This window comes from Molossus molossus, unplaced genomic scaffold (genome assembly GCF_014108415.1).
Source record: "Molossus molossus isolate mMolMol1 unplaced genomic scaffold, mMolMol1.p scaffold_m16_p_7, whole genome shotgun sequence".
NCBI classification, from domain to species: Eukaryota; Metazoa; Chordata; class Mammalia; order Chiroptera; family Molossidae; genus Molossus; species Molossus molossus.
In genome coordinates, this window is record NW_023425401.1 from 12,325,387 (window position 1) to 12,349,343 (window position 23,957).

Below are 23,957 nucleotides of genomic sequence, written 5' to 3' on the forward strand. Positions count from 1 at the left end.
TATTCAAGTGGCCATTATAAAAGCAGGCACCTTCCTTCCCCACTTTCTAAAATAACTAACCTGAACATCTGGTGGGCAAGATGCATCTGGATTGCTTCCAGGGGAAAGTTATGGGTGGAAACGGCCAACATTAATTTTTTCAGGGGCTATGAGGGAAGTACTTAAAATTCAAAATGAAAAATAACAATGAGGATGAGGATGAGGATGGTAGGGGTACCGTCACGAGATCTTGGTGAAGAAGGAAAGCCCACACAGGCATGATTGCCTGGGGAGAGTTGCTTCCCTGTCGGAAGGTAGGTATTTCCCCAATAAGACAGCAGAGGATCCCCACACTCACCTGGGAGCAGCCTGGGGCACTGCAGACAAACGGCCTCTCCTGCTCCAAATTCATCTTGGATTCCTCATAAATCTGAAAGGTCAGGGGAGAAAGAAGAAGGAAAACAGAAATCCATGAATATTTCCTAACATGAGAAAGGCAATTGCGAGGAGCCAGTTCCCAGTTTAGACAAGAAAACATGAACATGAACACAGGGCCCACCTTTCTGAAGCTCATGAGCCTCCCTGCTGTCCGATTTCTATTAGGTTTTCTGGTGTGCACAATTGCTGTACTTGAAAGAAAAATGCCATGGGCTTGTGCAGCAAAAACCCTGCCTGTAGAAGACCACCTGGGCTGTGTTGTTACCAGGGAAGATCTCATCTGTACAAGCAGATTCCAAAGGAAAGTTCCCACCTGTCGTTTGGGGTTGACTACATAGGACAGGAAGAGAAGGGGCAGTAACTGGATAATCATTAGTGTGAGGACCAACCTGAACACCAGGTCAAATGATTCATCTATGGTCACCCCACCCACCAAGCTTCAGTATGACCTAGGAACACAGGGGTCCTGTAGCCAGCTTAGCAAATGACCCTGGTGGAAGCCAGGATCTTAAATTCCCTTTCATCTCGGGCATTCAATGATGTGTTAGCAAAAATTATCCAAGTTATACAGGGGTGAATCAGAAAATGCAAAAATAAATTACCTTGGATATTTTGTTAATTTAGTTTTATAGGCTAATTTGAAATTAATATTAGCTTGAGTCTACTGCCCTTCTGTTCTAGATAAGTTATCTGGAATAGGTAGCTTTGCAGGGAGAAACCTTGTGTTATGACCTCAGATATACATTAAGTTATAGTGTGGGCCTTTTCCTATGTGGGGTTTAGGTTCTAAGGTAAGTTCATTAGGCAGAAATTGAGCATAATCAAAATTACCTTTGCAAATCCTCCCAAAAGCTCATAAAAATGCAGTATAAATGGTTTTGTGGTTACCAATGTTTACCATAACATAATTTTTTTTAAATCATGAAAAGTACCATGCACCTTTGTTACACAATTTAAATCATTTTCTAAATCATACTTTTGCTCATTTTAGAGTTGAGTCTACACAAGCTGCATGGTTCTGTGGTAGAACTAAAACCCAGTGCCTCATGTCGGCATACAGGAAGCAATTTGCTTCTTTAAAATGCTACTTGCAAGTGATTCCAAAGGCGTCCCAGGTCTCCTTTGTCCCTGAAAGAGGGAACTCTGCTTCAACTCATGCAGTAGTCACTGTTTGTCGGAGGAAACTTTATCATCTTGCAAAAAATAAAAAGCCCAGTTCTAATTTTTTTTGTGATTATACCTTTCCCCAAAATATGAAAACATTTCAAATGCATTCTTTGAGAAATACATACTTCTGTTTTTTATGAAACATAAAGTAAAAAGACTTGCCTTAAATAACACAATTTTCATCAAGCAATGCCTTTGAGCTACCCAGGCAGGGCAATGCCTTTTTCAATCTCCATTAGTAACACCTCCCTTGGTCAGCTGTCAACACAGTGATTTAGCATAATTTTCCAGCTTTTCTGCATCAGCCATATTGTTTAAACTCTTTTATTCTATTATAGTTAGAAGGACAATAAAAAAAAACAAAAAAACCAACAAATATCTTTAGAAGCTTCACTTGCCTCGTCTGAGAAAAATCATGAGCAATTAAAATAACTTCTCATATCTCTCGTTATTCATTTAACTTTGCTATTACTTATCATAGAGCACCCCTCCTCTCTGCTGTAAATGTTGATAACTTACTTCTAAGCCTCAAAATAAAGAGTGGCTTTAAAGCTGAAAAATGATTTTGATCCAAGATAGATTAAACAACAAAGTGATTGGATTCTCCGTTAATTAACTATGCCTCCCTTTTCTAGTCAAGTTTTAGAAATGTTTTCCTGAAACTTTTCTGCCTCTGTGGTCATGATCTCCCAGAGCAGTGCCAGGCCATTGAATTGCTTCAGGCCTCAGTTTCTCCTCCTTTACAATGGGGGTATGAATATCAGCCTTTAGTTCCTTCATTCCTGCATCACCCTGATCCATTTGGAGGCCAGTAAGACATTTCCAAATTATGAAGAAAGGGGGAGAAGGTTTTGCAGGCAAAAGTTTCTGAAAAGTCCCTGTAATATTAACTATTTCCTACTTATAAAAGAGAATTTGCTATAAGGTGGGTCTTTCTTGGGTAGGACATAAGAGCTTTAGTTGCCAAGGTGACAAAAGAATAGCAATATTAGTAATATTACTAACAGATATTAAGATTACACGACAGGCCCTGGCCGGTTTGGCTCAGCGGTTAGAGCGTCGGCCTGCGGTCCAGAGAGACCCGGGTTCGGTTCCCGCTAAGGGCACGTACCTCGGTTGCAGTTTGTCCCCGGCCCTGGTTGGCTGTGCGGGTGGCAGCCACTCGATGTGTCCCTTTCACATCGATGTTTCTCTCTCTCTCTCTCTCTCCCACTCTGTCTGAACAAAAAATGGAAAAATGTCCTCGGGTGAGGATAAAAAATAAAAAAAAGATTACACGCCAGTAAAAATGGGAAAGTTCCACAGGAATACATTTACAGCCTTCATCTGAATGTAGTAATTAGCGATAACAATTAGATTAATGTCTACCATGATTAATCGATTAATAACCAGCAGAAATGGTCAAGATGGAAAGTGCTGCAGCTGAAGGTTAGAGATTCATTAACGAGCAGAAGTGAGAGAGGCTGAGCAAGCGCTGCTCATGGGAGGGAGAGAAAAAACTTTTCTACCATAATCACAACTCCATTCTAACCCTACTTCATCAAAATGCTGACTTTCCCCATAAATTCTACCCCATAGTGGTGATAACTGAGAAATTCTGCTCGCTGCCAACATTAGCTACCTTATATTAATTATTAGTTACAAATTTGCATATGGAATTAAACTTTGATGCTAGTGCTTAGAGGTAGAACAAGGTCTAGCCACACAGATTTTTTTCAATTAAATGTACTGGGGTATCACTGGTTAATAAAATTGCATAAGTTTCTAGTGCACAATTCTATCATACATCATTTGTACGTGTGCCCACCACCCAAAGTCAAATCTTCTGCCACCATATATTTGACCTCCTTGACCCCTTCCCATGGTAACGACCACACTGTTGTCTGTCTCTATGAGTTGTTGTCTGTTTGCTTGTTCATCTGTTGCTTTCAGTTTTATATCCCGCACGAGTGGAATCATAAGGTTCTTAACTTTTTCTGTCTGATACTGGCCGTTTAGATTTACTCTGTCTTGTGGAGCCTTCAGAGTATGGATGTTACCTTTAGGGGAATATGATCAATCAGAGAAATACAGAGTCTGCCATCAGACAGTTAGAGTTCAATCATCACTATGCTTAGGTGTCATTTTATCATTTTACCTTTAAACATAAATAAATCAGCCTCCATTTATTACACGCTGTGGATCCCGTGAATGAGAAATGTTTTGGCATCCCAGCATTGAAATTAAATTCCTAAGATGAAGTGGCAGTTGCTAAAATAAAATAAGTTGTAAGTGATTAATAAGGTCTGAGTGGGTGTGTATATATGTGTGAACCTCAACCGCTTTATTTGGGTGCTCCTCAGTTCCCACATCAGCCCTCTGCAGACAGCACCCCTTGCTCGTTCCTGTGTGTGTGGGTGTTTGCAGCAGTTTTACTAACCGGTGCCACTCCACTACTCAGGCATCATTATTTTTTATCAACTGGTATGATCTGGTCTGATGTATTAGTCAAGAGCCATTTTTATGGTCTATTATTATGGTTCTTTTCTAGCACATATTGTAATAATTATTCTCTCAAACAGACTCCTACTAAAGCCCTGCGTATATTCTTTTATCATCCATCAAGGGGGGCAAATTGCTCAGACGTGATTTTAGCTGGCGCGTTCTGCACTTGGGCCTCGGAAGGCGGCCTCGTCCTCCCATTTCCCAGTCGGCTGTTTTACTAGCTGGGATGTTTGAATGAACCTAGTCCTATTTGGCAATCACCATACCCCAGGCTACACTGCAGAGAGCTGACTTGTAGGCGTTCAATAAATATTTGTGGAATGGATAATGAATCCTGAATCATCACAATAAACCATCCCAAACATCTTGCCTGTTCTCTACTCCTAAGGCAGTGGATCTCAAAAGTTTTGGCCTAGAACCAAGTTTTCAGCGAGGCAAAAGGTTGTGCGGGACTCATTCCACCTGTTCCCAGTTAAGGCCAGAAAAGAAATTTCCCCTGATTTAATGGGGGGAAAAAAAATCAAAGTTGCTTTGGGTGAAAACAATGAGTTCAAGATAGTTTTCATTAAATTTCACATGTAAATGTGTTAATTCATGATAAATTCAGTCTGTTAATATTGCCATAGATATAAAAACCACTGAGGTCCAGTCTATTAGCCATGTGAGGGCCGCTTGTGACCCCACAGAATGCCTTTGAGGAACACTGAGTGAACCCATAACTTTGGTTAGATACAGTCATAACTGTGGCAGACGGTTCAATCATTTAAAAGTTTCTAAATAGTACTATTTTTTTGTTCCCCTTTTCCAAAGTTCAGATTCGGTGTTCACTTAAATGCCTCATGAGTCTAATTTTCCTTCAGACTTTTGGAAAACAACACAAAACCCTACTAACAAACCCTAATAGTGCAGAAAGGGAGTGGAGGTTTTGCGTAGTTGACAAGGAGATGACAGGCTTGATTTACAATTCAAACCCTCAACTGCCGCTGGGTTCGTCTGGCCTGGCAATGAGCAAGAACCCCTTTCATTGTTCATCGCCTGACCCCACCAATTCCTCCTGGTCTGAAACGGGAAGTCTTCCACAATGGCTGATGCGATCCATTCAAACGCCTTGCCAGGCACTCGGGGATATCCTTACAATTACCATTTCGTGAATGGCAAACGTTGCAAAAAAAACAAATGCTACTAAAAACTTGAATAGCCTACGCAAAATGCTGTAAATATGTATTTTTAAACAGAAGGACAACATTGAGCCCAAACGGAAGAAACCTACATCATTTGTTGTAATCAGCCAAGAGGGGCGCTTCCCCATCTAAATCATAGGAAGTCATTGCTGATCCTCAGTGAACAGTAAACTCCAATCTTAATGGAATGGCCCAACTTTCCCCCCAGTAACAGCAGGTAGAATCATACAGTGATGCAGGGTTTGGAATAGTAAGACACTACAAATGTAGTTTTCATCTGAAAATCTGGCATGCACTTTTATCAACACCAAAAGTTATGGGGACTTTAAAGCTGCAAACTGAATCTGAATATCAGTGAGCACTAATAATAATATTGATGCATCTCGATCAGCTGTGGTATCGTTAATCCAGATATGAGCACACTATGGAACTGAAAGAGGGGGTGTGAATTTTAATAGCGATGTTAACAACATCTGTCAGCATTTATTGCCCTACTGTGATCGCCGAGCGTCTTCTTGGCAGGACTCACATGAAACAGACCTTGCTACCTTGCGGAACTTGCTAGAATGCTGAAGAACTCTGGAGGAGGAAACTGGTCCTTCCTAAAGTGCCAAGGACAGCTCACAAACAGGAGTATCCTGAGTTAGTCACGCTCTGTGAGAGTCTTACTTTGTTTCTGGGAACAACAGTTGTTTATTAACTAAATTAGTTAAGGGCATCTCTCTTTTTTTTTTTTAATCCTCACCTGAGGACATTTTTTTGTTTGTTTGTTTGTTTTTGTTCAGTTAGAGTGAGAGGGAGAGAGAGACAGAGAGAGAAACATCGACGTGAAAGGGACACATCGAGTGGCTGCCACCCGCACGACCCAACTAGGGCCGAGGACAAACCGCAACCGAGGTACATGCCCTTAGCGGGAACCGAACCCAGGTCTCTCTGGACCACAGGCCGACGCTCTAACCGCTGAGCCAAACCGGCCAGGGCAGGGCATCTCTCTTTCAATGTATTGGTCAAAAAAGCAAAGATCCACAGACAATAATAACCCAACACAAATTCACCAACAATACGGTATAAATTATTTTATTCTGAGACGCCCTGGCCGGGAGGCTTGGTTGATTAGAGTGTCTTCCCATATACCCAAATGTTGCAGGTTTGATTCCCAGTCAGGGCACATACTTAGGTTGTGGGTTCTATCCCCAATCAGGGTGCATAAGGGAGGCAACCGATTGATGTTTCTCTCTCACATCAATGTCTCTCTCTCTCTTCCCTTCTCTCTAAAAATCAATTTTAAAAAAACATATCCTCAGATGAGTATTAAAAAGTAATAATAATAATAAATAAAAGCTAGGACACAGCATAGTTCTCCCAACACACGGCTAGCTGTTGGAAATAAATCATATATTGAATTTGGGGCAAATACTTTCTTTGGGATGGAAAACTGTACCTTTCATTATCTTATTTGCTCATCTGTAAAGCAGGACTATTTAATAAAACATTATAAAATGGGAACATTCAAAGAGATATTACTTTAAATAAATAATTAATGGAAGCTAATTACAAAATTGGAGAAAAGTAAAACCTGTTATTTTAAATATACCTTTACTTTTCAAACATGAATATCATAATTTCAAATAAAAAAAAAACACCCTTGAATTTCAGTCCAAGAAAATTAGTTATTTTGTGTGTGTCCTTGTAACCCTTTCTGCATTTATGAGTCTTTCTCGGTCTCTCTTTGTGTGTGTCACACACACACACACACACACACACACTTTATCAGATGTGTCCTTACTAGCTTTACTGGTAAAAAGATCTAGTAGGCTTGTTTCCTGTTTCAGTGTTATTCTTGAAGTGGGCTGCAGCTAGAATCTGAATTTCATTGGGCTATTATTATTTGCAGCTGTGTGACCTTTTTAACCCTGCTTTTAAAGTGACATTTCAGCCCTCAAGCTGAAAACGCCTTGAATGCTGCAGAGTTTTCAAACCCGAGATTTACACAGGGAACAAGACCAAGACGGGCACTGGACCTTCTCAGTGAAAATTCGCCAGAACTTGGCGAGAGCTGGGTGTGTGACTGGGAAGCTTACAGCCAGGACTCTGCCCCCCAAGTTCTCAACTTTACACTCCCCGCGGCAGTTAAATAACCATTCGAACCCTCCTCATCCTGAACCGATGCTCAGCGTCCACAGGTACCCCGCAGGTTCGGAATCTCACAACCCGAATCAGACTTCTTTGGGGCTGCTTCTCACACTGCATCCTTCCAAGGGACTGCCCTGAATCCCCCTGAGTCAGGCCCGCTGCTCCCAGGAGGAGAATTCTCGAATAGCTTTGGTTTCTGGAAGCTCACCCGGGCTCCGCTTCCCGAAGGAGGCCCCGACAGGCGAGTGCGGGGGGCGCCCATGCTCCCCTGTACTTCTGCAGAGGTTTGCGGTTTTATTTATGTGGCGTTTATACTGTGTATGAAAAAACATTCCAGTGGGATTGGGTTTTCATATGTTAGATTCCTCTTTCTTTTTTCTTTTTTAAAGTTTTCCATATGTTTCTTTGGAGATGAGTCCCCTTTTCACAGTTGCTGGCTAATTTCGACTTGGGTTCCGCACGACCCAGTCTCACAGCTTTGCTGTGGATGAGCACGTGGTTCTGAAACACTCCCCAAGCGGGGTGCTGCGCCTCGGAGGAGTTGCTGAACAGATCACTGCAGTGGGACCTGAGTGTGGGAACTTAGGTTGCTGCTCTCTTCTTGCTCCATCAAGCACAATAGATCTTTTGCAGGACACACACCATCTCCAAGGGCAGTTTATTGGACATATATGTAAAGATTCTTGGGTGTTAATGGAAATATTGAAGGTAATCAAATCACTCGCCTTGTTTCTAATGGGTCTGAAGACAACCTTGGAAGGAAGATACGCTGAAGGGTGGCAAACATTCCCTTCTTACCTGCTCCCAATTTGAGCAAATTGAAGAGAAAAGAAAGGAAAGGAAAAAAGAAGAGAGAGAAGAAAGCAAAATTGGGACAAGAAGTGATCAGGTGTTTCCTTGACGTGTTTATTTTTACCTTTCCAAAAAGTCTTCTGTCGCAATGTAAAAGAATCACCCCCGTGAAATCTTGGGAGGAAAAACTGTGGTAGCAAAGAAATTAAATGCAAACCTGGGTATACTCTTCAAAATGGTCAAAAGCATCTTGCCTTTAGAAAATCAGGAAAAAGTACAGTTCTTTATTCCCCCCTTTTGATCTACTATGGTAAACTTGCCTCTTTAGAATTATAACACATTCTCAATGGCCCACTCTGCCCCTGGATCATTTTTTTTAGTACATTCTAGGTACGTTTGGTTTTTAAACTGTTTTTACGTGAAATGACTATTTTAAAGTATTCTGAAAAATCCCAACTTTCCAGTCTTGGTTTTATTTTCACACATGCAAATGACTTTTATTGGTTAGAAATATTTTCTTTGTATCTTTATGCTATATAAGAATCTCTGCCTCTGCAGCAACAATAGTATATGTTTGGTCCATGAAATGTGTAGGCTGAAGTAATCTTTAACAAAACATCTGAGACGTTTTCTTCTTGTGCATGAGTTGGAGCTAAGAATGTGAGACTGTATATAAACACAGTGGGGATCGTGCCAGACCTCTCTGCTTTCGGCAGGGCCTGGTCAGAGGCTGTTTCATCTCACTCTTAAATCTAAAGATTACTATTACTGAGTTACTATTAAAAGACACTTGAAAATGATGGTATGGAACTGGGTGCTTTTCCCCCTTGACTCCAAGTTCTATCTAAAGTCGCCAGCAGTTGTGTTCAGTCTGTGACATCTCACTGTGTCAGCTGAATACAAGGTAAAAATACACATGAAGACTTGATTCAGATTCCTAAGACACTATGCTTCAAATGTCAAGCATGTGAACATTTGACGGTGCTAGCAGGTCACTTAAAGGCCATGTTAAAGCAAAAATCTGATGTCGTCTGAAGATTCTGCCATCATTCGAATAAGGTCCCCTTTCTAAATATTAGCAAAGGCACATTTCCATCTGCCTTTCTAGAGGAAGCATGCTTTCCTTGCATGGTCTAGTAAGGGGATTTGGAAATATAGAAAGCCAACTTTTAGTTGCCACTGTCACTGGGGGCACTACTGGCATCTTGCTGGGGTCAGGGATATGAAACGGTCTATGATGTGCAGAGTGGGCAGCCCTGTGCTAAACCGAGGTCTCTCTGCCCAACAGCCTATAGCACAGCTTTTGCGAGAGTAACAATAACGTAAGCCCCACTGCCCTGGTTTAGAAGTAAGAAGCAGGTAATAAGGATAAACGAATAGTCAGGGTGAGACGGTAGAAACAAAGTCAGCATGCAGAAGAGGAAATGAAAATAAAGAACTAAACACATGCCCACCTCTTTAGGCTTTTCCAAGAGCTCTGCAAACCTTGAACAAAGTTAAGCTTAGGATGAGGCTGGATTCAATGCCAATAAAAACTTTATGAATATTCAAAAAAGTATGTGAAGTTATCATGCCTGCTCGGTGTGAAGGAGGGCCCGAGACTGTTGCCAAGATTGTAACTAAGCAGAAGCATCGCCCGTTCAGATTCGACCCACGGAGGAGACAGATGAGCAAGCTAGCAGCTAAGTAAGACAGCATCGAGCAGATTCTTTAAAGATGAACTACCTAGTTCAGCTACCTATGGCCCCCTTTCTCCAGCTGACTTACCACACCGCGTTAAGCAGTGTTGACTCAGCAGTAGCAAAAGAAAGCAAATGGAATTACGGCTCCGGCCCAGATGCCTTCTCATTCCTGATACCTGCCTGTTGGTTTTTTATTATTGCTGAGGAGAGTTCTGTCAAAGAGAGCATGTTTGTCTTTTCTTCTTTTTTTAAATTTAAGTAGAGAACATCACAAATGTCTAAATTCTGCTTTAATGTTGCTGGCACCATCAGATATCAATTCATAGCGTATGTTTTAGGGGAACATGGACCTCCTAACCAACTTCTCAATAAGAAAATTTAATATATATATATATATATAGAGAGAGAGAGAGAGATAGATATAATTTACATATATAAATACACACAAACACATGTTTAAATGCATATTTATTTACTTATTTTTCTTGTGGCCTGTTAAGTTTTCTCTTTGAGAAGTTGTGGTGTGTGTGGACACATGTATGTATTCAAACACACACATTACAGAGATTATTTTATCCCCACAAACTAGCTCAAGACTCAAAACTGGTACCTAGTCCCTAACATCACCCAGGGGAGGACACTGAACTCACAAGGAGGTAGAATAAGAAAATCCAGGTCCGCCTCTCAGCACAAGGTCACCAAAGTTCAGGATCATTAAACTGGTATTTTAAAAGTGCAGAAGTAAGCCATATTTTTGAGGATCACTAAATCGTTTCCATAGACTAGAAAAGTCCTTAAAGTCTTTCTCAACTTCCGATTAAACAAAGGAGTCACTCACTAAAGCCTACAAATCCACTGAAACACCCTGGAAAAAGGACACGGAGAGAAAAGGCCTTTTCCTTGAACCACCACCCACTAGAGGTTACACTGTACCAGACTCCAATTCATCAAAAGGTCCCAGCCATTCACAAACAAATGCAGGGGCCAGCTCCTTCTGTCCCCCAGGGCTGGGCCCCCAGACAACAGCACCATTTTTCCGTGAACACGCCATATCAGCATGGAGAGGGGAAGACGGTTTTTTAAATGCCCCTGCTCTCCACAGCCTCAGACCCCTCCCTAGGCATGAATGCCATCTCTTTGCTCAGGGGGTGTAGGTCAGGTCCTGGGAAACACCCTGAACCTGGACTCTTCCGAGAGGGACCGAGAAAGGGGGTAGGCACGCAGCACCCAGAGGGGACGTGGAGGGAGACCTATCAGACATTTCCATTGAGAGGCGAGTCTAGGGGAAGGGAAGAGGCAAGCCCCCAAATCCTCACAAGTCAATTGCAGCTGCTCAACGAGGGAATGCAAGGGTCTTCACAGGCCATTGTTCACGGGCTGCTTCGGGGAAAGTGGCCTGTGGACCATGATTGATTACCTGTCACAGAGAACTTGTTCATAAGTGATTCAACCTCCACATGAAGGGGGTAGGATCAGAAACCCAGGACACTAGTCTCATTCATTCATTCTTCCCCCATCGTCACGGAGCACCTACCGTGCATTAGGCCCTGTGATAGGAACATGAAGGCCCAGCAAAGATAGCCCCGCCCTCGGAGCCTGCCAGTCCAACAGGGAGGCGAGGCCTGGGCAGATGTCTACGGTGGGGGGTAGAATGTTAAAGACCACAACGGAGTTTTAGTAAAGTGCTGAGGGTTCAGAGGCCATGAGAAAGCAAGTTTGTTTCATTAACTACATCAAATACCATATAATCTCCTTTCACAGTTAAATATTTCTCAGAAGATGCCAATTTAAGGTGTGGACACACACACCACACACACACAGTGGAGCGATCTTTTAATATTAACGGTAAGGGTTTTTGTTTGTTTTAAATTAGGTTTTATTTTACTTTTAATCTTGATCATTAAGACTACATTATTTGTGGTAAACCTCACACGGTGGCCAGGGTCCAGATTTTAGGAAATCAATCACTCAATCTCAGCTCCCTTGCTCACGAGCTGTGATCTTGGGCAAGTTACTTAACTTCTCTGAACATTATTTTTCTCACAATAAAGAGACAATAGACAACACCGGCATTTGCCGCCTCACAGGGATATGGGGAAGGTCAAACAGGATGGTACCTGGGAAAGTGCAATGAAATGTTGGTTACTGTTTTCTTCATAGACTTACCTCACAGCAAGCACATGGAGCCGCTGAGGTGCCGGATGGCACAGGAGTTAGGTCTATACTTGACAGCGTGTGTAAAGAGGTTAGATGTACTGAAGGATGTTGGAGGTGGTGATCTTTACAGAGATTCTGACCTTCCACGATTCTCTGATAATCTGGCCATTGTCTAGCAAAACCTTATCTACCAGCTTTTTACCAGGTAGAATTTCATTTTCCTTGTATTCTAATTGAGGTGCGATGTCAAGAAGTGCTTTGGAGTCTGGTCTGTGCTCATGCCCTAGCTATGCAACATTGCAGCCAACTTATGAGCTTGGGGAATGGGCCACTTGACCCTGGGATAAATTTGGCTATTGTTGGCTGAGGCAACCAGGGAGCATTGGACACCTCACCCTGAGCTTGGAGGAGCCAGAGCTGGAGGTGGACAAAATTTGTTTACCTTCCTGGAGCGTTGCTCCTGAGCACACACATGCAGGTCAAGTCCACCCCCTCGCCTGTGCCTGGCTATGCTCTCCTGTAGCCCAGACTCCGGTCACCCTGAAGGGGAGAAAAGGGTGGAGCTCGGAAGGTGCCCGGAGTAAGCTGAGAAACTCACAGCCTTCTTATCAGTGGGTGAGCTTAGGCTTATGCACAGTCACTAGACATAAGACTAATGCCGATTACGACCTTTTTTTTACATCTACTTTCCACTTGGGCTATCAAAAGAAGAAATCAAATCTTCCTTTGTTATTAAATTTTCTTTAGCAAATTATGTTTTCCTTTATCATCTTACTGCTTATTCTTATTCTTGATCTATCTTATTTTTTCTTTACTTCCCTCACATTTTCATTCCCAGAAGGATCCCATGGGGTAAAAAACATTCTGAGCAAGGCATAGAGAGTTAGGTGTCTGTGAGGAAAGGGAAATCCCAGCACAAAGACCCGGTCATTTCAGCCACGTGGGAGAGTGGGGGGTGAGATCGCACAGAGAGCGACACTCCCCAGCCCAGGACACGGGGCAGCGCAAGGTGAACACCATCCAAGGCAGAAAGGTCTGTGTGTGTGGAAAGCCTCAAGCCTCACAGATTCTGAGTGTTAATGCTTGGGAGGAGTTAAAATTTTACGTAATGAAAAGACCTCAGAAAAGTGTTTTCTGTCAAGGCTGAAAAAAAGCCTTGTTTAGATACATCTTTGATTTATCTTTTCCCTCAGTGCCTCGGAAGGGAACACAGCCAGGGAACGCCATTCCGATAAGACGTAGGATGGCAAAATCCCCAGTGAGTTCCCAAACCTGTCGTGTTCCAATCCACCTCTGTGATACCTACGTCTAAGGATTTCTGGTGTACTCCGATGGAGGGGATTATTTAAATCGTGACATTAGGCTAATGTTTGTAAGATGATTCAAGGACCTTGAACATAAGTTGAAAGTCCTGGGATCGTTGTTACTTCTTCATCAGTCCTCTGCTGTTTCCAAAGAAACAGAAACAACCACTTGGGCAAACACACACACAAATCCTCCGGACACCCAACTTAACCAATGTCTCCTTTCTTCCCAAACCGCCAATCAGCCAGTCACCAGGCAAACAGCTCGAGCACCAGGCAAAGAAAACATGTTATTTTTCTGGGCAAGCCTTAACTTCACTGCCTACAAAACACAGCCCCACGGGGCACATCCCACACACGGGGAGATTAAGGCTCCCCTCTCGCGCTGGAAACCAATGGTTACCCGTCAACGCCCGCGGAAACTGAGGTCAGGATTTGCCAACATGCGCCCTGAAGTTCAAGCTCATCTATTCTTGAGCTTTTCCCACACAGACCATTACTCATGTCCGAGCCATCCCTGCGATGCCTCTCCTACTGGTGATCCTCAAAGAAAGCTCCAAAAAGAGACATGAGAGAGAAGGCATCTCCTCTACACAGAGCCTGATCCCTCAGCTGCCCAACACCAGCAGACTTCTCAGAATGAGAAGATTTGCTCAAAGTCAGGGCTGGGTAGCGAGTCAACCTAGAGGTCTAAATGTCCCCTAAAACAGGCCATCTAGTGAGCTACGGTTAGAAAAAGAAAGCAAAAATAAACAACAAAACCAGGCTTCAGAGAGTGCCTTTAAAAATGAGGCTGTCAGGAGCCAAGTTCCACAGTGAGCACAAGCCACTTAAAGCCACACCCCGGACTCTTGTCAGAAAGCTTCAAAGTACGAAGGAGGCTCCCTGCCACGGGCCAGGGTCATAGACCCAAAGGTGACAATGAGACACTCCCAAGAACATCTGGCCAAATAAACCAGGCACGGGGCCTTCCCAGATGGCAGACAGAGGCCTCTGCCTTCAGTTATCAGCTGACCCCAGATTCCTGTCCTGGGTTCGGCTGTTTCGTGTGGGAAGCAGAGCACAAACCTCTCTCACCCCAGCCCAGTGCAGGGTTAGGGTCTGCAGGCAGATGAAGAGCCACTGTTTCCCCTTCTTGTCCCTGTCTTCCTCCAGAAGGCCTGTCAGCCTTCCAGCAAACGGCCCTGGAGGACCTCACGAGGTGTGCCTAGGGAGGAGTGGGGAAGAAGACAGATGAGGCCTTGTTCTCACAGAGCAAAAGGAAGCAAAAACCACAAGCACACAGCTCAAGTAAGTGACCAAGAAAAACAACACTTCGGGAAGTCTATTGAGAGTGATAAAGAGGGTGATATGCTGGAGACAAAGGTAGGGGGGAGAACCCTTTGGGGGGGCAGGTACGTATCTCTGAGAAGGATATATTTGAACTGAGGCCTAAAGAATGCAAATGAGGTGTCTGAAGAGAGAAGGAGAGAAGGTGTCCCAGGTAGAAGGGACCCCAAAAGCAAAGAGCTTGGCATGTGTGAGAGACTGAGACAGGGCCAGTGAGTCAGAGCGTGGCGGGTGAGGGAGAGAAGGGCCCGGGATCACTGAGAAGCAGGCACACCTCAAATCACCCAAGAGTAGCATATATTCTAAGAGTAAAGGGAAGCACTAAAGAATTCCAGGCAATAGGGGGAGGGACTTTGAGAAGTTAAATTTGCTGCTCCTCAGCCCTCATATGAAACCTGAGGATCATCACTTAACTTTGGGGTGACTGTGATGATGGCAAGGACACTATAAATGTCCACAAGCCTGCCTTTCATCTGGGGCAAATTTCTAAGCCTCTCTGATTTTTAGTTTCCTCATCTGTGAAATGGACAAACAGTCCTTTTTACACAGGGTTGTGGTAAAGATGAATGAGGCATCCAATAAATCACAGCTCTGTAGTACTATGCAGTCTTTAAGAGTATCTGGGTTAAAATCTTGAGCCTTTCATTAATTAGTTGTGTGACCTTGGATAAGTTACTTAATCTCTCTGTGTCTCAATTTCTTCATATCTTGTAATAATGGCACTTACTTCATAAGGATATGAGAGTATATGAGGATTAAAGGAGTTAACATGTATAAACAAGTTAGAACAGTGCATGGTCTGTGATAAGTGCTATGTAACTATCAGCTCTTATTACTATTATAAAATCTGAATCTAAAACTTCTGAAAAGTATATGGTCAAATAATCACATAAATATGGTTTATTTCACAGTGACAAAAATAACAGGCAAGAATAGCATGGCATTTTAGTATTATTCATTGGCAGAGACACATTTTTATTCATATATGAACGTGTTATGTTTATGTGGCAAAAAAATAAGGTCCTAAATTTTATGTGTTTCCATATACTTAAATAACAAGCTATAATTTCAGGATTCTTAATTGCTTGAACTAATTTCTCCAATGAATGTTTTCTTTGCCAGCACATAACAGGATTCAGTAATTCTACATGTGTATTTGTTAGAATATGGATCACTCTGGGTAGCAAGCACAAAAGGGACTCAGGTTGTCCACTTGTTTATCAAATACAATTTTTATTGGAAACCTATCTTGCCTAGAATCATGCTAGGTACTGGGGAGACCTAGATAAATATATATATATATATAGTCCCCAAGAAATAACATAGTGTCAAAATTCAGAATAACAGCAAACTGAGTTTGACCCTTCTGCTCTTTACCAATAATAGCTGCCTGTTCTTGTACACACTACTTAGTTTCTCTGAACTTCAGTTCCTTTATCTGCAAAACAGGAATAATAATAATAACAACTATCTCATAGGTTTGCTGTGAAGATTGAATGAGAAGTTGCCTCTGAATCATTTAGTACATGGCAAGCTCTCAATAAGTTTAACTATTGCTATATGCTCTTTAAGGGAGACGGACACAAGTTGATAACTACAGGGCCAGGTGAAAAGTGAGACTGAATTTTAGGGAAGACAGTAAGAGCACAGAAGAAGGAGTGACTCACTTTACCTGTAGGAGTCAGGATTTAGGAAAATAGAACTAAGCTATTATTCTTAGCACCTTCTCTTCTCCACTCAGCCTGCCCAAGCAACTGCCCATGATCCTGGGTTGATCTGTCCTATCTCAGACAAGTAAGACCCCATGCTCCATGTCTCTAGTCCCAGACCCAATTAAAGCTTAATGGTAAGGTCACGGTTACCTTGTTCGACCACATATCCTATTCTTATATCTACTCAACAACACTCCAAAGCACCCACCATCCAGATGCAGCTGGAGGACCTGCAGTGATGGTGAATTTCCCCATATTTAAGATGCTGAGCAGCATTAGCAGATAGGCCCTGGCACTGGCCTTTGGAAACAGGCTGAGACAGATAAACTCCATCCCAGAAATGAGCCCAACACCTCAGGCCATGGCTTGTCTGTCATAGCAGACCAGGGCCTCCACTCTATTCTGCTGATAAGCTCTCCTGATCAGCAACTCATGGCTTCTGTTCAGGGTGCTGGACACCATCTTGTGCTCTTTCCCCAGGTTCTGCATCTGGATCTCTCTGCCACAGCTTCTTGAGTTCTGACCCTTGACTTACACTGCTCCTCACAGAAGCATGTAATGACCGTCTAAGCCACTAGCCCATCTTCATTTGCTCATTGCTTAAGAACTTCTTTCTCATAGGAAACTAAATCCCATCCCCCTATTATTTACAGTCAATGGACTCATTCCCACCCTAGGGACCATCCTAAAGAAGTATAATCTTTTTTTAATAAGGCAGAATTGAATATCTACAGGCCCACTCAAAGCTGCCTGCCATTCTCCACTTATTTTGGACAGAGCAAACAGCTCCAAGTCCCTTCTACTACTTCTCTCAAACTGTTCTCTCATTCACCCAATCTCTTTCCTAGGATGCTGCCCTAGCTACCTTGATACAGGCATTGGGCTGGTGATGACTTTTCCTGATCCTCAGGAAGATTTGCATTTGCATAGTAACATCAACACAGCAGCCCCCAGGAGTGACAATGTGGGAAATCCTGACAAATGATGATGTGATCTGGGGTGACTCTGCATACCTCATCTTACTCCTCAAGAGCAATCCCTCCTCTGTAGACAGAAGGAAAATAAAGAATTACAAATTTCACCAGGAGCAGTAACTCATTTCCATAAATAGTCAGTGGGGTCTTGTGAACAGGTACTGCAGCTGAAATATGTATTGCCAGAGTTGTACCCAAATGTGCACAACAAACAGTAGATGGGACTTCTCAGAAGTAAACCTGGGAACTATTACATCTTTTCCTTCCTAAATGCACAAAAGGACATAAAAAACAAAGGGGTGGAATACAAGGTTGTGTGTGTGTGTGTGTGTGTGTGTGTGTGTGTGTGTGTGTAACACCTTTGCCCTGTGCTTCCAGAGACTGGAGTAAGTCTGTACAGCATTACAGCCAGTCCTAATGACCTCCCTCAGTGAAAGGACAGTTCTGCTAGATGGTCTTCCTCTGCCCCTCCAGATCCATTCTCAGCTCTCCACTGTGTGCTAGGGGATTGCCAGCTGATCCCTTGACTAGAGGGTGCACTGCCTCTCTGCTGGGGTTTGGGTGGCAGTGGCTGTATCTCCATGTGTGGTGGGCATCCCCTCTCACAGCTAAGCCCTCTCCAGTGGGTTCTTCCCTTGGCCGCCTTGCCATCCAGGAGATGGGAATGGCTCCCTGCTGTGGCTAGACCCTGAACAGCCTGCCTACAGATCTGAAGTAGTCCCGTCAGTCCATCTTCTGTCATTATCCAAGGGAAGGTGTCATCTGTTCCTGTGGGGACCCCAACTAATACAGCAGTCTATGTTTGAGGAATATTTAATCATGTTCATATGCCTAGAACCAATGTGACCACTGATTCTCCTAGGTCATAGCCCAGTTTTGCAAGACTTTGCCCTAGGAGAACAGGGGGACTCAGAAGTCAGAGGACCAGGGAGATGTCATCTGACCACGTTGTTAGGGGAGCTCTGGGAATCCAGATGTTCCTGGACAAAGAAAACTCAGACCATTCAGGGCATATCTGGAATGAGGTAGAAGGACTTGTTTCAAATGCTTCCTGATTAAGTGTTGGTAGTCCTATGATATGAAAAGCTTGATCAAAAGAAGGCAGGGAAGGTAAGAACAATTTGTTGCTGTTTATTAGTCCTCATCACAACCCTATGGAAAAGCTTACAGATGAGAACATCTGATGTAAACAGCTTCCCCAGGGACCCAGCTAGAAAGAAGGGAGCCAGGAGCCAAAAAGGCATCTGACAACCCTGATGTCTGCAGTCTTTCCACCACCCTGCTCACTTTTTTCTCTCAAGACTGAAACTTTCCCCAAATAATCAGTAAAAATATCCTATTAGTCAACAATAGATATGACACTATTTTGAGAAATATTTTCATTCTCAATTTTCACAAGGGACCAAGCTACAAACTTAGGGCTTTTTCTCTATACTCATATACTTAGGATATAAATGATCCAGTAATATAACTAGATTACATTTACCAGAAAGACCCACAAAAGAAACATAGAACCTATTAATTTTAATAATGCTTTTTTATAAATGAAGGTGCTATTATGCCCTTCAGGTCTGTTTTTATTTCATTTCTTCAACTTGCCCAAGTCTGGCTTCTCGGTTGTCTTTATTTTGACTGTTTCTGCCCCATAGAGGGGCTGCAGGTTCTGTGAAATCCTTACCTTTGCAGCTGTGCTTGCCACCTTGCAGAGGGGCCTGAGAAATACAGGCTCTCTGCTTCCTTTTTAAAACCTGACAGTCACACTTTCTCCACTTCAAAGCCACACCACATGACCTCAGCAGGCTGACATAAATGGACACTCACGCACAAGATTATTCACTCAGTGGCTTTTTCCATATGGAAAGAAAAAAAAAAGGAGTCATTTGTTAACCTTTGTGGAGTTTAACAGTTTACAAAGATGTTTTCCATACATTAATTTAATTTGGTTCTTAAGATGATTTATGAGATTCATGTATTTTTCTTCTCTCGTTTTGCAGATGACGAATCTGAGGTTTCGAGGGGAAAGTACTGTGGCTGAGGTCCCACCGCCAGTGAAAGACAGAGCTGAGGCTTGAAGTCGAGCTCCCTGCCTATAAGTACTAGAAGAGTCTTAGAACGAAGCAGAGCAACCTATTTGCCGGTGTTTGGGGATGTTTCTGCATCTGGGAAATTCAGCTAAGTGCCACTAAATCCTAAAAATACATTGATGACACAAATACACAAGTGTTGCTCTAGAAGGCTCTAGGTCCAGTGGACTGTTCCAAAGACAGGGGGTGGAGGTTGCACCTTCTGCCCTGGGTCAAGCTGTAAAACATTCTCTGTTGTGTGTCCCCAGTTCAAGCTCCCAGCACAACCCCTACATCTGAGCTTAGGACAGCCTCTAGAGAATACTTTGGGGGAAATTCTAAAAATCCTCCTGTCCTACTCTCTACCTCTGCTATACCCACCGCAGTCTCATGGCTCTTGGAGCTGCAGAGTCCTGATGTCTCTCCCTCTGTATTCTGTCTGTCCTCGGCACCTCCTGACATTCTGTATGAAGAGGTGCCTCAGAATCCATTCTCTCCCAAAATAAGGCTTGGCGAGAATGGGACTAAGGACCTCTCTCAATGGACCTACCCTAAGTGTCTCTATTAGCTAAATGCAGTACCAAACCCACCACAGGCCAAATGCATAGCTATCATGAGCCTCTGTTTCCAGAATAACATAGTGCCTCAAACTGTTGTACATGAAACTACACATGTAGAGTATTTAGCAAAATATCCAATACATAGTAAATACATAGTAAACGTTCTATAAGAGTTACTAGTATCACACAGCCTGTTCTTCAGAGCCACATAGCTGTTCCTTCTAGGAACCTTTGACTTCAAAAAGTATAACATCCTTTTTTAAATAATAACTTAAAACAAAAGTACCTGTGGTATGAAAAACTGTATGCAAACATTGTTAGATCACCTAGATAGAATGAAAAAAATTCAAGAAAGATGCAAACTACCAAGAATGACTCAAGAAAATCTGAATAAACCTATAACAAGTAAAGAGACTGAAACAGTAACTTTTTTTAATTCCCACAATGAAAAGGTCAGGCCTAGATGGCTTCCCTGGTGAGTTCTACCAAATGTCTAAAGAATGAACACCAATCTTTTGCACACTCTTTCCAAAAATAAAGAGGAGAAAACCCTTTCCAACTTGGTCTATGAAACCATTATTATCCTGATACCAAAACCAGATAAGGGCATCAAAAGGAAAAAATAAAAACTGTACACCACCAGTTCTTATAAATATAGATGCAAAATCCTCAATAAAATACTAACAAACCACATCCAGAAACATATAAAAAGTATTATACACCATAACCAAGTGGAATTTATCCCAGGAATGCAAAGTTGGTATAACATCTGAAAATCAATCAATACAGTTTACCAGTTTAATAGAATAGAGGAAAAAGCACATGACCAACTGCAAAGACACAGAAAAAAAGCATTTTATAAAATCCAACACCCTTTCATGATTAAATACTCAAAAAACTAGGAATAAAAGGGAACTTCCTCAATCTGATAAAGGAAAACTGTAAAAATAAAATACCCACCCACAATGGATATTATAAGTAATGGTGAAAAACTGATACTTTACCTCTAGGATCAGAAAAAAGAGAAAGATATCAGGTCTCACCACTTCTATTTCACTAGAGGTCTAGCAGGACAATTAGGCAAGAAAAAGAAACGAAAGGAAGGCATCCAGATTGAAAAGGAACAAGTAAAACTAATGCTATGCACAGATAACATAATCTTGTGTATAAAATACTAAGGAATCCATCAATTAAAAAAAAAAAAAACTATTAGAACTAATGAACACGCTCAACAAGCTTGTAGGATACAAGTCAATGTACAAAACTCATTTGTACTTTTATACACTAGCAAGAAACAATCAGAAAATAAAATGTAAAAAAGCAATTTCAGCCCAACCAGTGTGGCTCAGTGTCGTCCCATGGACTGAGAGGTCCCGGTTTGAATCCCAGTCAGGGCACAAACCCAGGTTCCAGGCTTGATCCCCAGTAGAGGCCATGCAGGAGACAGCCAATGGATGTTTCTCTCTCACATTGATGTTTCTATCTCTCTCTCCCTAAGAAGTCTCTCTCTAAAAAAATCAGTAAAAACGTATTTCTTTAAAAAGAAAACAATTTCTCTTACAATAGCAGCAACAGAATAAAATAGTAACAAATTAACAAAAGAATTGCAAGACTTGTCTACTGACAACAAAATTTTCCACTGAAAGAAATTAGAGAATACCTACATATATGAAAAGACAGTTCAAGTTCATGACTTGCAAGGATTAATGTTATGAAATGATAATACTCTCCCACTTTATCTACAGATTCGACACGATCTCAATCATAATCCCAAATACCTTTTTAGCAGAAATGAACAAATTGATCCTAAAATTCACATGGAAATGTAAGAGATCCAGAATAGCCAAACCATCTTTAAAAAGAACATATTTGGCAGCTACATCAGTGCACATGAAATGCACATATTTCACTACTTAAAAAACCACACACTAATTTCTAGACTCTAGTCATGACGAATTAATGGAAAATTATGACTACCCAAAGGCATTTATGGGGGGAAATAAATATCACCTATTTTCTACTACAAACTCAGAGTATGAACATTTAGCAAGCCCAAATGCTAAAACAAATACCCATCAAAGAAATGTCGTAACCGGAACATCTTGTCTTGTGGATTAAAACAGTGATGAATTAGAAGGTGCGGACTTTTCCCTCACCCACCAGAAGCTTCCTCCTTGTTTGTGTCTTTGCTTCCTACATCTTCTCCTGCGATTACACCTTTGCTCATACGAAGGATTTCTTTTCTTTTTTTGTTAATCCTCACCTGAGGATGTTTTTCTATTTATCTCCAGATAGAGTGTGAGGGAGAGAGAGAGAAAGAGAAAGGGAAACATCGACTGAGAGACTGGCTGCCTCCTGCACGACCCTGACCATCAGGTCTGGGGCGAACCACAGCCGAGGTACGTGCCCTTGACTGGAATTGAACCCATGACTCATCGGTCCACGCCGACGCTCTCCCGCTGAGCCACCCCTGCCAGGGCACACGAGCTGTGTTTAAAGGACCAAGTCTCTGTGACACCCTTTCCTCTGTCCTCCTGCGCTTCCTTCTCCTTTTCCAGCGCTCTCCTCCCTCTCAGGGTCCTTTCTCTCCCTTCTTCCCACCCACATCTGATCAACGGTCAAATTCTCCTCGCTCCACCTCTCCTACATCTGTCCTCTGTCCTCCACTCCCACCACCGTCCGAGGCCAACGCCGCGTCATCAGCCTTCACGGCTATTCCTGCACCAGCTCACAGTCCGCAGAGCTGATCTCAGAAGCACCCCTTGTGCAAGGCCGCTCGCTCATCCCCACGGGATTCCTCCTGGTGGGGTTGTCTCATCCTTCGTTTTGGAAAGGCGGGAACGGACCACTCAGACAGGCTAAGTCACCTGTCCCCCAGTGCTGACGGCTGAGCCTATTGGACTCCGTGGCCTTTATTCCCACCCACCACAGACCACCCCGCCTCCGGGGCCACCCCACGGCCCACAGAGCTGCCGAGTGATGTCACCAAACCCCGGAGCCAGCCCAGGCTCCCCTGTATACAGCCCTCGTTGCCCTCTAGGGTAGATGATGGAGTCTTTCCTGAGGTTCTGCCTGATGAGGCCCTTTCCTAACCCTCCTGTCCTATTTACCGCCTGTTCCTACGAGTCCTTTAGAAACCGCCTGAGCCGTCACCACCTCTACGGCAGACACCTCATCTGAAAGAAATGAATGAGGACACCCTTCCCTGGGCTTGGTAGCCTGTGCCCTTACCCACCCCCTGAAAGCCCTTGAACAGCAGAACATCGAATTATCAGTGGTCAGACTGCAGTTCCCAAGACAGACCGGAACTTCGATTCTAGTTCTGCTGCATCCCAGGTACGTGATCTTGTGCCGTATACTTATCATCTTTGTGCCTCAGTTTCCTCATCATAACTTAGGGGTAACAATAGCACTAGCAGGTACTGCACTGAGTTGTTATGAAGTTTAAATAAAATCACACTTTAAAAAATAAATAAATGACATGAGAAGCAATTAGATATGAAAAGTGCTTACGTAATAATAGGTAAAGATTTTTCTATTTACCTTCTCTTTTTTCTCCTTTTCTATTTCTCTTTCTGCTGTGCCTGCCAACGTTCATTTTCTTCATATACATTTCATATTAGTGTGTTTCTTTACATTTGTGAAACATTTAATACTTTTCAAAACTCTTCTTCCTCAAGCAATTCTGTAAAGCAGGCAGAGAAACTACCTTATAGAGACGTGGGAAGTAGCGAGGTTAGTTAGAGCAATAGCAAGGGAAGACACAGCATCAGTGACAGGAACTGCGGCTGCAGAAAAATCATTCGTTCTATTTATGTCACTATTTTTCTTCTCTGAGCCTCATATTCCTCATATACAAAATGGGAATAATTACACACACTTACAAAGATTGTAGTGAGGACTGAAGACGGTAACATATATGAAGCATCTGTTCAGTTCCAGGAACCTACTAAACACTCGGTAAACATTGGTCAATGATAACTGGGCCCTACAAGGACGAGG

General features: G+C 42.7%; 1 protein-coding gene across 3 annotated transcripts in view; it reads right to left on the reverse strand.

The window, feature by feature from the left end:
- The window catches only part of CREB5 (cAMP responsive element binding protein 5), a 392,461-nt gene that overhangs the window by 323,011 nt on the left and 45,493 nt on the right, over positions 1-23,957 (reverse strand). For all 3 annotated transcript variants that reach the window (XM_036247061.1, XM_036247059.1, XM_036247060.1), the window contains exon 2: positions 338-409. In XM_036247061.1, coding sequence (XP_036102954.1) covers positions 338-391 — 54 coding nt within the window. In that variant the 5' untranslated portion in view covers positions 392-409. The remainder of the gene's footprint in view (positions 1-337; positions 410-23,957) is intronic.